This window comes from Parasteatoda tepidariorum, chromosome 12 (assembly GCF_982258835.1).
Source record: "Parasteatoda tepidariorum strain Cologne lab strain chromosome 12, Ptep-v5.0, whole genome shotgun sequence".
Taxonomy (NCBI): Eukaryota; Metazoa; Arthropoda; class Arachnida; order Araneae; family Theridiidae; genus Parasteatoda; species Parasteatoda tepidariorum.
In genome coordinates this window covers 7023200-7037854 of record NC_141766.1, presented here as the reverse complement: position 1 = coordinate 7037854, position 14655 = coordinate 7023200, and the positions used below count along the sequence as shown (strand labels likewise).

The 14655-nt window shown below is 28.9% G+C and overlaps 1 protein-coding gene across 1 annotated transcript in view; it reads left to right on the top strand.

Moving 5' to 3' along the window:
* htt (huntingtin) overlaps positions 1–12111 on the top strand; it is a 144988-nt gene extending 132877 nt beyond the window's left edge. Inside the window, exons 53-57 of the mRNA XM_016057666.4 lie at positions 5298–5436; positions 6654–6816; positions 7534–7694; positions 9159–9246; positions 11954–12111. Coding sequence (XP_015913152.2) covers positions 5298–5436; positions 6654–6816; positions 7534–7694; positions 9159–9246; positions 11954–12049 — 647 coding nt within the window. The 3' untranslated portion in view covers positions 12050–12111. The remainder of the gene's footprint in view (positions 1–5297; positions 5437–6653; positions 6817–7533; positions 7695–9158; positions 9247–11953) is intronic.
* The last annotated feature ends 2544 nt before the right edge of the window (positions 12112–14655 follow it).

Sequence of the window (14655 nt, the reverse complement as noted above, 5' to 3'; positions counted from 1 at the left end):
CTTGCTTGAAAATTTTCGTTTCCAAAAGTTCTTGCAAATTCTAAAGCCTTTTCACGAATGAGGGGCCCGGAAATTGGAATGTTACGGGAGCGAATATCCTGGAACCATGTAAAAACAGCTGCATCTACATCTTGAAAATTTGAAAGTCGTATATTTTTTCTATGTGATCCGATCAATGCTGATTGCACTTGCTGTTCCAACTTCGTTCGATTTTTTAAAAAAGTAGATAGAGTAGATGGGGATAGTCCATACTTTGTCCAACGTCAGCTTTTTTTATCCCATGATTAACTTCTGAAATAATTTAAAGTTTTTCCTTAATGGAAAATTGTTTACGCTTTTAACCACTCATTATGCTCTTAAGAAGGAAAACAAAATGCTTGCAAACGTTGAAAGCAGACAAACTGATTTAACTAACCTTCTCCTATTGAAGTTGCACACCACTCTGATAATTTTCTGAAACTTGTTTACACCCCTTTTACACCTTGCGCTTTTAGAACAGCTCTCCCCCCCCCCTATTTAGTCAGTTGTAATTCAAGAATGGAATTGTTCTGCTAAGGGTGGTCACTTCTAATCTATCATTCTTGACAAGCCCTTTCTATTGAATAGAATTCCCTCTTTTAAAAGCATGTATATTTTGACTTCTTAAAACATGAATGAATCAATGCAAGGGTCAACTCAGGGTGGTCTCTTTCCAGTGATTCTTCTTTTTTTGACAGGTTTTTCACATTTGAAACTTATTAGTATTTTAAGGGTGATAAAACATTTCATTTCTGAGAACATTTTTGAAGAAATGTGTCTTGTTCATCAAAGAAAATAAGACCTGGTGTTCATTTTCGCCTTCGCAAAATCGGGTAATTGATTTCGTAATATCGGTATTTTTTATACATTGTTCACATGGAAATACATTTGGGGATTCGGAAAATATTCGTTACTTTGAAATTTTCGCTATTTCGAATTTTGCAAAAATGGGATTCGACTGTATTAAATTACCTTCCGACCTTACATAATTTCGATTCTAAACATAGGTTTGAGTTTTCTTCTAAAATCATTCAAAACTGCTCTTCATCTACTTTCTAGACTTTGGCTTCTGGAAAATTGTTCTTTGTTCTGCAAAATTCTGATAGCTTAGTTACTGATCTTCTTAGTATTCCATTCGTTCCTAATATTTGGAAATTTCTAATTTAGTTTCTACATCTTGCATCCTAAGGTTCTCACCCTAGCCACACTTTTCTTATCTCCCTTTCTTTATTATATTGTTTAAACTTGTTTCTCTTCCCCTACTGATTGACCCACTTTATTTCTTATTGTAACATGTTTATTTCTTTACATTTCTATTCTCATTTCGTGTTCAGACACTAAGAAAAGTTCTTGGTCATAGAACTGTGCTACAGTATATTGATTTCTGCACCTTTATTTATATTGTTTTTTAAGTAAGTATATTGTGTAACTGCAATGATTTTAAGCCACTATTTTGCATTAAAAACATTCTTTCACTTTGTTGATTATTTTCTTTTATTATTTAAATTTTTTTGGTTCTTAGTTTAAGCTGTAAATTATTTAATTGGTGCTGAAGACTTACCGTATTTTTCGGCGAAAGCGCCGCACCCCGATAAAAATGAAATTTTTTAAAAAAAAGTTATAGTAAGCGCCGCAATGGCGCTAAACCGCGTATATCAGCATCCTTTTAGAAGAGACCTTCAAATTACCATTTAGAATATCTGTATAATAAAATATAAAATTTTTTTATGCGTTTCATAAAGTAAAGTTTTAACTTCTAAATTATAATAAAAAATTTCTTTTTCAGCAGAAAAAAAAGCAACAAAAAAAGTTTTCTCTTTCAGAAAAAAAAGAAGGAAAAAAAGAAAACAACAAAACTATATAAAATAAAGTTGTTCTTACCAGTTGGCACCGCACCGAAAAACAGAAGAACAGCAAAAAAATGTTTATATGTTCAGTAGCTGAATTAGTAAGGCTGAACTGATTACAGAAATCCGTAGAACAATGTCATAAGAAAAATAAAATAAAAATTTATTAAAAGAAAGATTTTAAAATTTATTACCGTTAACAATTTGAGGAAAAACTATTACATAATAAAGAAACAGCTAATAATAACAAAATAAGAAATAACTAAGCAGGCCCCAAGAAAATTCTGAAGGAATGAGCGAAGGGGAAATAAGTTTCACTTTCACAATCTTTGAGGGTGGAATTTTAGTGGGTAGAATGCCCTCTCCTTCAATGGAAATAACCCAATGTGACTCAACTTAGAAAGAGAGAAGAAAATGTTTAAAAGAGGGGTGTACCCCACCTCCTCCACGTGTCATTTCTATTGGAGCTGTTTAGGAGGAATCAATCAGTTATATTTTAAAGGGGTTGGGGAAAAGAAAAGGGTATGGGACTCCTAATCCAGCATTCCAAAATTCGGCACTTAATCTGATCTAATCTAATTTTTTTTTTTTTAAAGAAATTTATATTGATAAGACGAAAAAAAATCAGCTATATTCTTTTTATTTGAAATTTTATTCTGTTATAGTAACTTATTTTATTTTATCTTTTAAAAATAAAAAAGAAGCTTGAAAAAAAATTTGTGTCAAAGGAAACATCTGTTTCTAAAGCAGTTTAAAATAAAGTGAGAAGTAAAAACACCTGCATTTCCAATGAACAAAATAAAGAAATGGAAGTTGAAAAAAACTGATCAATCAATCTTGACAGCTGTGCTTGCACTTTACTGATTTGCCCCCAAATTTCCCTCCTCTGTTTGACTATAAATTGGCCACACCCAGTTGACATTGAAACTACAATGTGGACAACAAAATGAATGTTATTCCTTTTGCGGTTTCTTATTCGATTAATAAATTTTTTATATTTTGCCGCTTTTTATTTTTTCTTGTTAATTGTTGCTTGCTTGTTTTTTTTTATCGTTATTAGTTTTTAGCTTGTTTTTTGTTGTTATTCATTGTTAGTTTCTTAGCATTAATTGTTAAAAAAAAAATTTTTTGTGTTAGCTGTTAGCTTTTTTTTTTCTTTTCTTGCGAGGTAAGCGTCTTTTGTTAAAACAAAATGTTATCTAAAAGAAAAAAACTAGAACTATGATCTCGCTCCAAAGAAGAAACGATTATTTCTTCTTCATAGGATTCTGATTATTTCTTCTTGATTATATAATATAGATTATTATTTTGATTAGTAAAATTTATCTTAAGATGTGCCAGTTTTAAATTCACCCCATCATAATCTACGATCAAAACTTGACTAAATTTATTGGTTTTTCTGAAATTAACAGTGGAATTGAATTATAGTAATATTTGGGGGCCATATTGGAATTTCCAAAAGAGATCCGAAGTTCGGCATTTCGTCAGTCCCGTGAGTGTCGGATTTAGGGTCCTTTTCTTCCTTTTCTGTTCGCTCAAATTGCAATTGCCAAGGCGCTAAATAGATTTCCAGCTTGCGATTTTTTCTTAAGCTGGGGGTGGATACAAGATGCATACCTTTTAAATTTTCTCCTTATGCGATGTTTTTTTTAAAATTATTATTTCGTTTATTTATTTTCTTACTGGCTGCTGCCGAAAGTTTGCTAAGAATTGGCGATGTTCTGCAGCAGATCGCGATACGGGCGAATATTTCGTCAACTTCGTTATTAATTTTTTTTAATAGTCTTTCTCTCAGAAAATTAATAAAGCTTTCATTGACAAATTTTTTTGCTACTAAAAAATATTTCGTCGGAAACGCCGCTGCATCGGAAGTGCCGCATGTAGGAAAAAAACATCTTTTTTTCGATAGCGCCGCGGCTCTTCCGCCAAAAAATACGGTACCTGGTTTTCTGGCAGCCAAGTATACCACTGAATTTGCCATGTGGTTGTAGCTCTTGGATGCTCCATATTTTGTCTTCATCTTCTGGCATCTTCATCTTTCGGATTTTGTTCTAGTCTCCTAAAATGTCACCCTTTCTACATGGAGACCAAAAATGGATATTTTAAAGCAGTCTTCAGACTTCACAATCATAACAATTTGCTTTTTATAACCGTCATTGAACAGCTGACCTAATTTAGGGTTTAAGACTACCAATTTTTAATGCCATAGCCTTCCAATTTTGAGCCCAATGCAGAAGACAAGGGAACTTCTGGAAAGTATAAGGAGAAATTTGCCTTCCTGGAGAACTTTTTCATGGAACTAACCCGCATATGTGTTACATGGAGTGAAAAACCATGAGAACTTCACACAGTTAGCCTGACATCAAGGGGACTCTGAACCATGATCCGTCTGTCACTGAGCATATTTTACATCAGCACTGTGGTTGGTACAGAATTCGAATCGACCAGCCATTGTTGGGATTCGAACCCAGTTCACCTCATTGGGAGGCGAGTGCTATCTCCGCTACCATGGCTCTGACAAAAGGCTTGTCAAATTTTCACCATTCCTGAAGTTAAGAACTCCATCTTGTAAGGATAGGGGGAAAAAGCCAGTCATCGCACGCCTGATTCCTAGCCTGGCTCATACTTGTCTTCACCCCATGATGCAGGGCCATTCACTCTGCACTTGAAAAAATCGCCTATGCAAATTCAGAACAAAAACCTGATTGGGGAAGTTTTTGTGAGTAAATATATTTCATTAATCAGGTTCTCATTTGTATGTCTGAATTTTAATTAAAGAAATTTTCATGTGCAATCATTCTTAACAGTCTAAGAGAATCAGCAGTGAAAAATCAAGTTTTTGTTCATCTTTTAATGCCACACATGATATCAGGCCTCCTGTAAGTTGACAGTAAAATGGAAACTACATTGAGGGAATAACTTCCTGAATGTAGGAATGGGATTTATTGTTCGAAGACAATATTATGTCATTCAGCACTGCTCCATAGCTCAATTTCTGAGAATCATTTCATATTTTGAAAACTTTTAATAATTCAATTAATAGCCTTTCTACTATTCCATTCTTTCCGCATGTATGGTAATCTTTTTCTTTCAATATCAACATCTTGTAACACGTGAACCTCCTTTTTACTTTGTTGTAAATGGTTTGTAATTTTCTGCTTAATCTATGTACTTCTTCCATTTTGTGTTTTAGCATAAGAGAAAAATTATCAATATAAATCTTAAACTATAGTATGTCTGTTTGTGTTCCATTATTTATGCTCTTTTTGTGTAGTTTTAATTAAACTTACATTTTCTATTTTAAATTATTATGTTAAAAACATTTTTGTTCAAAAATAAGTTCTATTTATAGTCCTTTGATAATTTATCTTTTAAGTGAACATTTAAGTTATTGTTTTGAAAATTGTAAGAATTTTGCATTAAATATTTTAGGCAAAAGTACAAATATGTGGTCGAATGAACTGGTTCCTGACACTTCTAAGATTACAGAAAAAACACAAACTGCTGCGAGACAGATAGATGCTGAATTTTTGCTTGTTGCTATGGAGCGTGTTACAACACTATTTGATAGGTATCAATGGGTTTTTCTAATTTTAATTTTCATGTGAAATTAAAAACTGAAAATATGTAATATTATTTTTAATTGCACAATGATGGAAATGCTTTTTCCTTAGTACTTATACAAGATTAAAAAACTATGACAGCAAAAAAAATATTTTTTTCAACATATTTTTAATCTCAAAGATACTCAGGAAACTTAAATTATTGTTATTTGTTATATTTTAATATTTGTTTGAAATTTTATTTATTTTTTTAAAATTAATTATCCGAGTTTCGTTGTTGTTACAGAACTTGTTACAATGATAACTTCTTCTTTTTTTTTTACATTTAATCTATCTTCTTAGATTTACTAGTCAAAGGTAATGCTGTACACAAAACAAAGAGTTGTATATGCATCACTTTTTAATGTTGGTACAATTTTTTAATATTTATTTAATGTTTTCATAGTAATATATCAAACGTTTTAATATTTAACCAGTTGCATTTTTATCACATAAAAAAATAAGTTCAAGCTTTACTTATCACTCTGCCTCTAAGCTTTCATAAAAATTTTCCTGAATATTTACTCAGATATCGACAAATCCAGACTCCAGTTTTCTATGATATTTAAACATTTATAGCTGCTGTTTAAAACTGAAGTATAAATGTCTCATGAATTGTTCCAGTATTTTAGGAAAATAAAGAACTATGAAAATGATTTTTAAGAGTCAAATGTTTTGATTGTATGTAGGGTTTAACTTTCACAGTTGGTTTTAACCAGCTTTGTTTAAAAAAAAATCTATTTATTTTAACTGATAGCACTTCTTAATTAAGTAAAAACATTAGCAATCAACATGGTCATGGTTCTACTCAAGTACCTTCTACATATTTGTTGGTTTTCTACATTTTATAGTGTCATAGAAATGGTTCAAGTGAACCATATTTAGGGAAAAATTCTCAGACAAGCAACTGCTAGAGGAAAAACTCTTGCATTGACAGGAAAAATCAAAAAGTCTTAATATTATTTTTGTAATAATTATAAATATTGGTAACATTTCCCTTGAGCAGGGAATTCTTTTCAAAATTTTCCCTATAAAGGGATGTTCTCATGTTAAAATTATGTTTTCTCTTGTATATCTACTACAGTACTGAAAAATATCAAGTATGAACCATTTTATTTAAAAATGAGAAAACGTGTTAAAATGTTTTATTCATTTATTTAATACATTTGTATTTTTTCTTTGACAGAGTAAAAAAAGCCTATCCTTTTGAAGCAGACATTATATGTGAGATATTGCCTAGCTTCCTGATGGAATTTTTCCCAGTACAGGAAGTTCTGAATAAAATCATAACAGAATTTTTGTCTAGTCAACAGCCACATTCTCAAATCATGGCTAAAGTAATTTTTGAGGTAACATTAATACATTTATTGTTGAAAGAAAAATTTATTTTCTATCTTAAAAATATCATATATGCTCACGTTTAATACATTGCTTTAGAGAAATCAATAATTTCCTTTTTCATAAATTTTTACGAGACATTTAATAACTAGAAGCATTTAAAGATCAAAACATTTAATATAACAAAGGTACTGGATTGTTGGAAAAAACTTTATCACCATATGTTTGACAAGACCAAAAAAAAAAATTTAGTAAAATATTTAAAAAAGTTAAACCTGTAGTACAAGATGATGAGGCCTCTAAACAGCTGATTATTTAACTTCTGAGTATTTTGATCTTGCTTCTTTCTGAGCAATAAGCAAATTACTTTTCTTTAAAAATTAAAAAAATAATATATTCATTTTTATCATTTTTATGTAAAAAGAAACTCATTTTAAGGAAAAATTCTTTGCAATTTTGTCCTCAGTCAAAACTTTTAGAGAACTCTCAACTACATTTGGAGTTAAAAGTACAATAAGTTATATAATGTTCTTTCCTTTTATATCAATGACAATTATTTTCATATATTCTCATACTTAGCTATTAATAATGACTGATATTATTGCTTTATTTAAACAGTTTTATAAAAGTAATATATAAAAATTAAAAAAGTTTTATAAACATCAGTAATTTACAACCAATTTATATGGAGGTTTAACATTCATATTTATTTATTTAAACTTTCCTAGGTTTTTCAATATCTTCATAAGCAATCACAGGAAGAAATAGTGCATGAATGGGTTTTATTATCACTATCAAATTTTATGCAGCGATCACCTCTGTCTATAGCAGTTTGGAGTCTCAGTTGTTTCCTTATAAGTGCAACAGCTAATCATTGGTTTCAAGCATTGTATCCTTTAAAAATAGCTCCGAACAAATTTTATGCTTCCAAGAGTTAAGTTAATGATTATTCAATTCAATATGCTATTCACAAATAAAGCAAACTGATGAATTTGCTGCATTTTTTTTTTTGTATTATGTTCACATTGTCTGGAAAAATTTAAAACTAGGTAAAGTGTGCAAAATAAAAAATAGAACACCTTAATAACTTCTGATCTAACAATTAGGTTATCATATATTAAGATACAATCTTAATATGTCAGGTAATTTAACTGAAATATGCTAATAAATTTAAGCAAACGATCTAAGTTATCTAATTAGAACCGAAACCGTACTTTCTCTAATTATTTCTAAACAGACTTGATTTTGAGGTAGCTGAAAATTAGAAAGCGTGATTCCATTAGTTAAAGCAGGAGGACGGATGAAAGTTTGGGCTTGATTAGTTTGGTTCAATTCAGAATTTAAATATTTAAAATACAAATTTTTTGAAATTTCCTTACTCAACTATTTTGCTGAAATTTTGTATACTGTCATTAAAAATAACATTATTCAAATTTGTGACAAACTTTGCATATCATATAAATGTTTTGACCATTACTAAATTAAATAATAAAAGTTAATGAATAGTTATATTTTTTTTGCATAGAATTATCATTGAATGAACGAGTTTTATAATTATGTGCAAAAAATTCTTAATTTTTCAAATAGTTCTACACTTAAGGTGAATTTTTCAAAGTCTAACTTTTGCCCAATCTATGAAACCATATTTTCAATACCCCCCCCCCCACGATATATTTCGTGGGTTATGAATCCAAATCCGAGAGGGAAAAAACCATTTTTAATCAGACTAGGTACCTTTGTGTGTCTTCATAACTTTTAATATTATCTGCACAAATTAATAAGCATATTTAAGTTTATTGCCTTGAAATATTTAGAACTGTATCTTAATAAGTGACAATCTCATTGTTAGATCAAAAGTTATTAAGATGTTCCATGTTTTATTCTGCGTACTGTACATATATTATTATACAATTGAATACAATCAACACATTACTCTCCAATCACTCTGCTTTGGACTCTCCAATCATATCTTAAATTTTTTTGGGGGAAGTTTCTAAACTTAAGAGTCTCTGAAAACCTGTTTAATTACTTACTCATTATTTTATTTTGGATAAGCTAAGTTAGGGGCATGACGTGAATAAATATATAATGACAATATTAAATTAATATAATAAAATATATATAATACACGTATTTCATTATATTAGAGCACCTTTATTTTTTAACACAAGCGAATCTGCTTTTTAAAAGTGATGTTGGTGTTTAACTTCAGAATTGTGAACTTTCACCTGAAAAGCTATTTTATTTATGACAGTGTAATTATCCATTTTGAAAAAGTAAAGCGGAGAAGAGCATTATTTTTAGCAGACATGTTGTAAAACCTTTTTGCTATAAACCTTAATATTATAAATAGATTTCCTCATGTACAAAATAGGATGGGGAAAATGGAAGAAGAAGATAAAATACTCTTCTGTATCGCTGGTGTCAACTTTAGAAATCAAGTAAATTTCACCCTTTTTTAAAAAATAAAAATCACTGTCATAAAGATCTAATAAGTTATAAATAACAATCAGAAAATTATGGAGTGCCTGATATTCTATCCCACTTAAAAATTTATATAATTTTTCTGAGAAACTATTGTATAAATTTTCTAACACTTTTTATTATGGTTTTTTTTTTCTTCCTCTTGTTATGTTTGGTTCACAATAAATGATTAGTCATGGTTGAAAAAAAATGTTTTATTTTCTTCCAAATTTGTATTTCAAATGTGCATAGTTTCTAAAAATCTATATCGTAGATTCAAATGAAGGTATCAAGGGGATCGTTATTGAACACACTGTAACCCTTTCTCAAAGATGCATGCTTACTCCACTTTGTGGGGAAATGTTTTCTAGTGGTAGCAAATTTTATATTTTAATATATGATTCTTTGTGTAAGAAACCAAATTTAAAATTTTTTAATCACTACTACTTTTAAATAATTCAAAAGCTCATATAAAACACCACTTTGTTATTGTTAGTTTGCGGAGAACATTTTAAAATGTTGACAAAATTCTGCAAATTTTAGTATGTAGCTCTCTCTACCACTTTCTCTCCTTGAGAGCGGAGCAGTTGGTTTCCCTGCCTTCTTATTGATTCCATTAGATTTCCTAAAGGGAATACAGTGGAAAGTCGCGTATCCGGAATCGGCGGGACTTTCCGAAGTCCGTATATTTGATTTTTCCGTATAATTGACCTCAAAGGTAAACAAAACTTAAAATGATCTGAATCTAAGAAGCAGAAAATAAATAAACATTATTTTTCGGGTAATAATGTTTTAGTATTAGAATGATATCTAATCAAACATAAACAAAATATTAGAAAAAAAATAATTATTGCTATTCTGAAAATAAATATAGAAAACGAAAAAAATTCACGGTTATGAAAATATTAATTGCTCTCTCCGCCATTTTGAACTAGAACGATTCAAGCAAGAAGGGGAAATTCCCGTCATTCAATAAGGTGGGTAGGTGGAGAAGAAAAATTCATTTCCTCCTTACTTGTCATTCAAATTGAGGGCGGAGTAGTGACAAATTCTTATTTTCTCTCCCATCATTGGCTATCAATCAAGCATAAAGGCGTGGCATGCTGATTGGGTTCTCTTTATTTTTTCTTGTGTGACTAAAGGGGATTCCCCCTCCACTTTAACATTTGCTGTGTTTACCCTTTTCCCCAGTATTTCTTCTTCCCCTGACACTCAAATAAAAAGGTTCCAGGAAATGCCTCTTTTACTAGCCAGCTGCATAGGAAAGAAGGGGGAGGGAGGGGACTCAGTTGTGTTCTTTTGAAAACAAATCTGCCCCCCCCCCTCCTGCATTCCAGAGGAGGAGCGTCATGGTCTTAGTAGATCTTCTGTTATTCTTTTCTGTTGATTTATGGGTTCAATGCATAGATCTCTAGAAGCTGAGAAGGGGAAAAACCTGTCAAAAGACTTCGTTTTTTTTTTTTTTTTTTTAAAGGAGAGGGGAAGATGAAGAAATGTTTGTTTATTTTGATTGTTAAAAAGTGTCCGGGAAATCGACCCTTCCGGAAAAGGGACGTCCGGATATGGGACGTTACACTGTAATTGTTTTTAACTGCAACACTCTTATTCTGTTGACTACCTCTTTAATTAAGCTTTTCTTACTTATTTGAGATTTTAATAACACAGATATGCTACAGCAGTTTTGAAAAAAGAAACTGAACTTAGCATGGTAACATAAAGCTTCAGAAACATAACTTTGTTATAAAATAGTTAACTAATAAACAATCCTTCAGTTTGCCATTTTCAAAATTCTGTGTAATTTGAATTGTTAATTATAGTAAAATGGAATTTAAGTGAAAAAAACTGTATAAGGTAGTATTTGAGAATTTTGAAATAACAAATCCTCATCATATAAGATTTGATTTATTACTGCTCTTTCTAAAAATAAGTAAACAATCACCCTAACAAAATTTCAAGATTGAAAAAGGTAGGTAATTAATCAAGTTTTTTATACTTCATAAAATCAGTCAGGAGCTCAAAAAAAATTCTGAAACAACAAGTGATAGATCAGATGCCTCAATAACTTTGGTAAGATTCTTAAATGGTTCCCCACTTCAACATTGACATTTTTGCAAGTAAAAAATTTTATGTTTTATTTTAAATAAAACAAACAGAGGGTTGATGATCAAGTTTGATATAATATCATTCTTTAACAGTGTTGAAGAATCAAGACATTTAAATACAAACTATTTAAAATTAAATGCATTACATAATTTTAATACATCTTTATGAAGGAACATATGATAATATATATAAGTGACAGAAATTAGGTGAAAAAAGCAGACATGCTTTCTTTTTTGTTTATAAAAAATTCTTCAATACAGAATTGAATTTATTTATTTCTGAAAAATAATTAAATATAATGATATACCAATTTTGATCTATGTTAAACATCTATAAAAGGTCTTATTCATACAAAATATGATTCAGGTAAAAGAGAATTTATCACAGATAATTTTTTACTTAAAATAAAATTATGAAGTTGTATATTTTATAAGTAAAGATTTATGTGAACATGTAAATAGTAATCATTATAAGTGGATCTGATTGTATTATATTTAAACTACACATGTAGGTATCCTTGCATTTTATTTTGAAATTATGTTGAATAAAAGTAAAATATTAACTTTTATTTTATTTTTTTAGTTACAAAGTGATGAACAGAAGCAAGCCTTTTTCAATACTATTCGAAGTGTTGCTCTTCCTCACACACCTTATGCTGATCTCCTTCAATGTTTATAATAGTTTATTTCTTTATAATTTTTGTGAACTAATTTTGTTTTAAAAATGCACAATCCTATGCATACTATTAGCTAATTTTATTTTTGTAAGTTTCATGTCTCACATTCATTATTACTTAAACAAGAAGTAGTCAACAAAAAAAAAAATGCAATAAGTTATTATTTTATTTTTAAAAAAATATAAGTGTAACTAAACTTAGTAATTTGTTATTTAATTTTCTGTATCTAAATAGTTAGGCTTAGTGCTGAGGATGAATGAGGTTCTAAAATAAGCTTTACACTTGCATTGTATAATTCTTCTGATTTTTTTTACATAAGTATATTTACAGTTTTAGAGAAATAATATATGTATATATTTAAATGTATTTATTCACTTTAAGCAATAGGCTGTTATGTAAATGTGTATATAATATAGATAAATTTATTTTTATGAAAATTTTAAATATAAATATCTGTACATATTCCTGAATCAGAATATAGGCATATAATGAATTTATTAAATTATTTTTCAAACAAATTCATTTGTGATGTTAAAGTGAATATACATCACATATATAAAGTGAATATAATAAGAATGGGAAAATATAGTTTTTCAATTAAAAAAAGTGTCTCAAAACTTTTGCAAGATTTGAATTAAATAAAAAGCACAGTTTTTTTTCTAATTATAATTTTTTTTTCATTAAAACAAATCACATGATTGAGGGGGCCAATTTTGATCATTGAAATGAAAGAATGCATGGCCTGGAAATGTCTCATGAAGCAAATTAGATAGATTGACAAGCAGTATGGCATGTTGCACTGTCTTGTTGAAACATACGAGTATTGGATGGCCTCTCTGATTAATGTCCCCAATTGATCCAGTCTCCTTAAATTTTTCAATAACTCTCTTCATAGTTGACAAAGTCAAACCAACAACTGTAGCATTGCGAACTGTAGCAGCCAAATTTTCATTATTTTTCAAACATTATTCTACAATAGAAACACTTTGTTATTTCATATAGTGCTGCTTTTTGAATAACTCTATACAGTTTCCTGTCAAACTATATTGGTTGTCAATACAAAATTAATTAATTTTCTATTTAATTCAAATTTTGCATGAAGTTTGAGATACCTGTTATTAACTGTTTAACTAAAATGTGTTATTTTTATTTTCTGATATTTCCACTAATTAAATTTAAGTGTTTGCCGCTATTTAGTAAAAAATGCATAAATATTTATATACTGTACTTGTATACATTTAAAGTGGCAATTAGCATGCTAAGAAAGAAGCACAAGTCGAAGAGAGGCACAAGGGAAAATTGCCAAAAAAAGCTCCAAAAGGAAACATAAATTGTTTCAATGTTTACTTACTGAAAATAGTCGTATGAAAAAGAAAGGCATATAAAAGATGTATAACGTATGATGTCACTACTTTAAAGAAGTTAGTGCCTAAATTATATAAGTTTTGTTCCTAAATTTTTAATGAGGTTAGAACCTTATTTATGTGTATCCGGCAAAAAGATGCGATGTAATTATTATTTTCTTTTTAAAGCATCTTAATCTTTTAATCTCTTTTGACTTTTACACTACCTCAACATAGCACTTTAAATTGTTATTTTAAAAATTACCTGTATTTACAGAACCTTATAAGTTTTTATTTTATGTTCTATTTCATTAAAGCTAAAATGCTTATTTAGTGAAATTAAGGAGTAATGATAAAAAATTTTAAACTAAAAGTAAATTAATTGGCAATTGGCCACTTTTTTATACTTCTTTTCATTCCAGTTTTTAAAATGTTTCTGCTGTTTAGTGACATGGTCTGCAATCTTTTTTTCTTAGATTATTTAATTTTCATTTTATGTTACAGTTCAATTATTTGCCATTTCTGCTCAGGGTTGGATTTTTACCAGGGAGAAACCTGGTAAATACTATTAACCCATATTTATTTATTTATAGATATAATAGTTTGTTATTTATAACTGATAGGAATATATATTATTTCCATATTATAGTTAATATTAAGAATTATTAAATATTTATGAATATGTATATGAGCAAGTAACAAACCATTGGACAGTAATATGATGTGAGCTATCTCTTAAATTGTAATTATAAAGCTAATTTGTCACATAACCAGTTGAGGTAAATCTTCTTAAAAACTTAGAAAACTGATAAATGTATTGATTTTTATATGAACTGATAACCATTAATTAAATATTAAAATCATAATTACAAGTTATATTATTGTAGTATATCATTATAAACCATAACTTTCTTACAGTTGCAGAAAATAATCTATTTATATACAGAAAATAACCGGAGAGCCCAATTGAGCAGAATTTTGGACTGTTATTTTTGAAAAAAGGACTTAAATAATAATTTTTTCTTTCTTTTTTTACACAATGAATTGAAACATTAAAAAATATACAATAGTGATAAGGGTAAAATAAGGATTTATCTTGCCAATCTTTTGTCATTCGTTTTTATAATATTAGATTAGGGAAAAAAATTATTTTACTTATTTCACGTTGTATGTGCACTTTTAAGATCAAAATTTTCCCAAAAAATCATTTGTTAAAATCATTTAAAAATAAAAATAATAATTTATTTATGAAGATTTCAAAAATC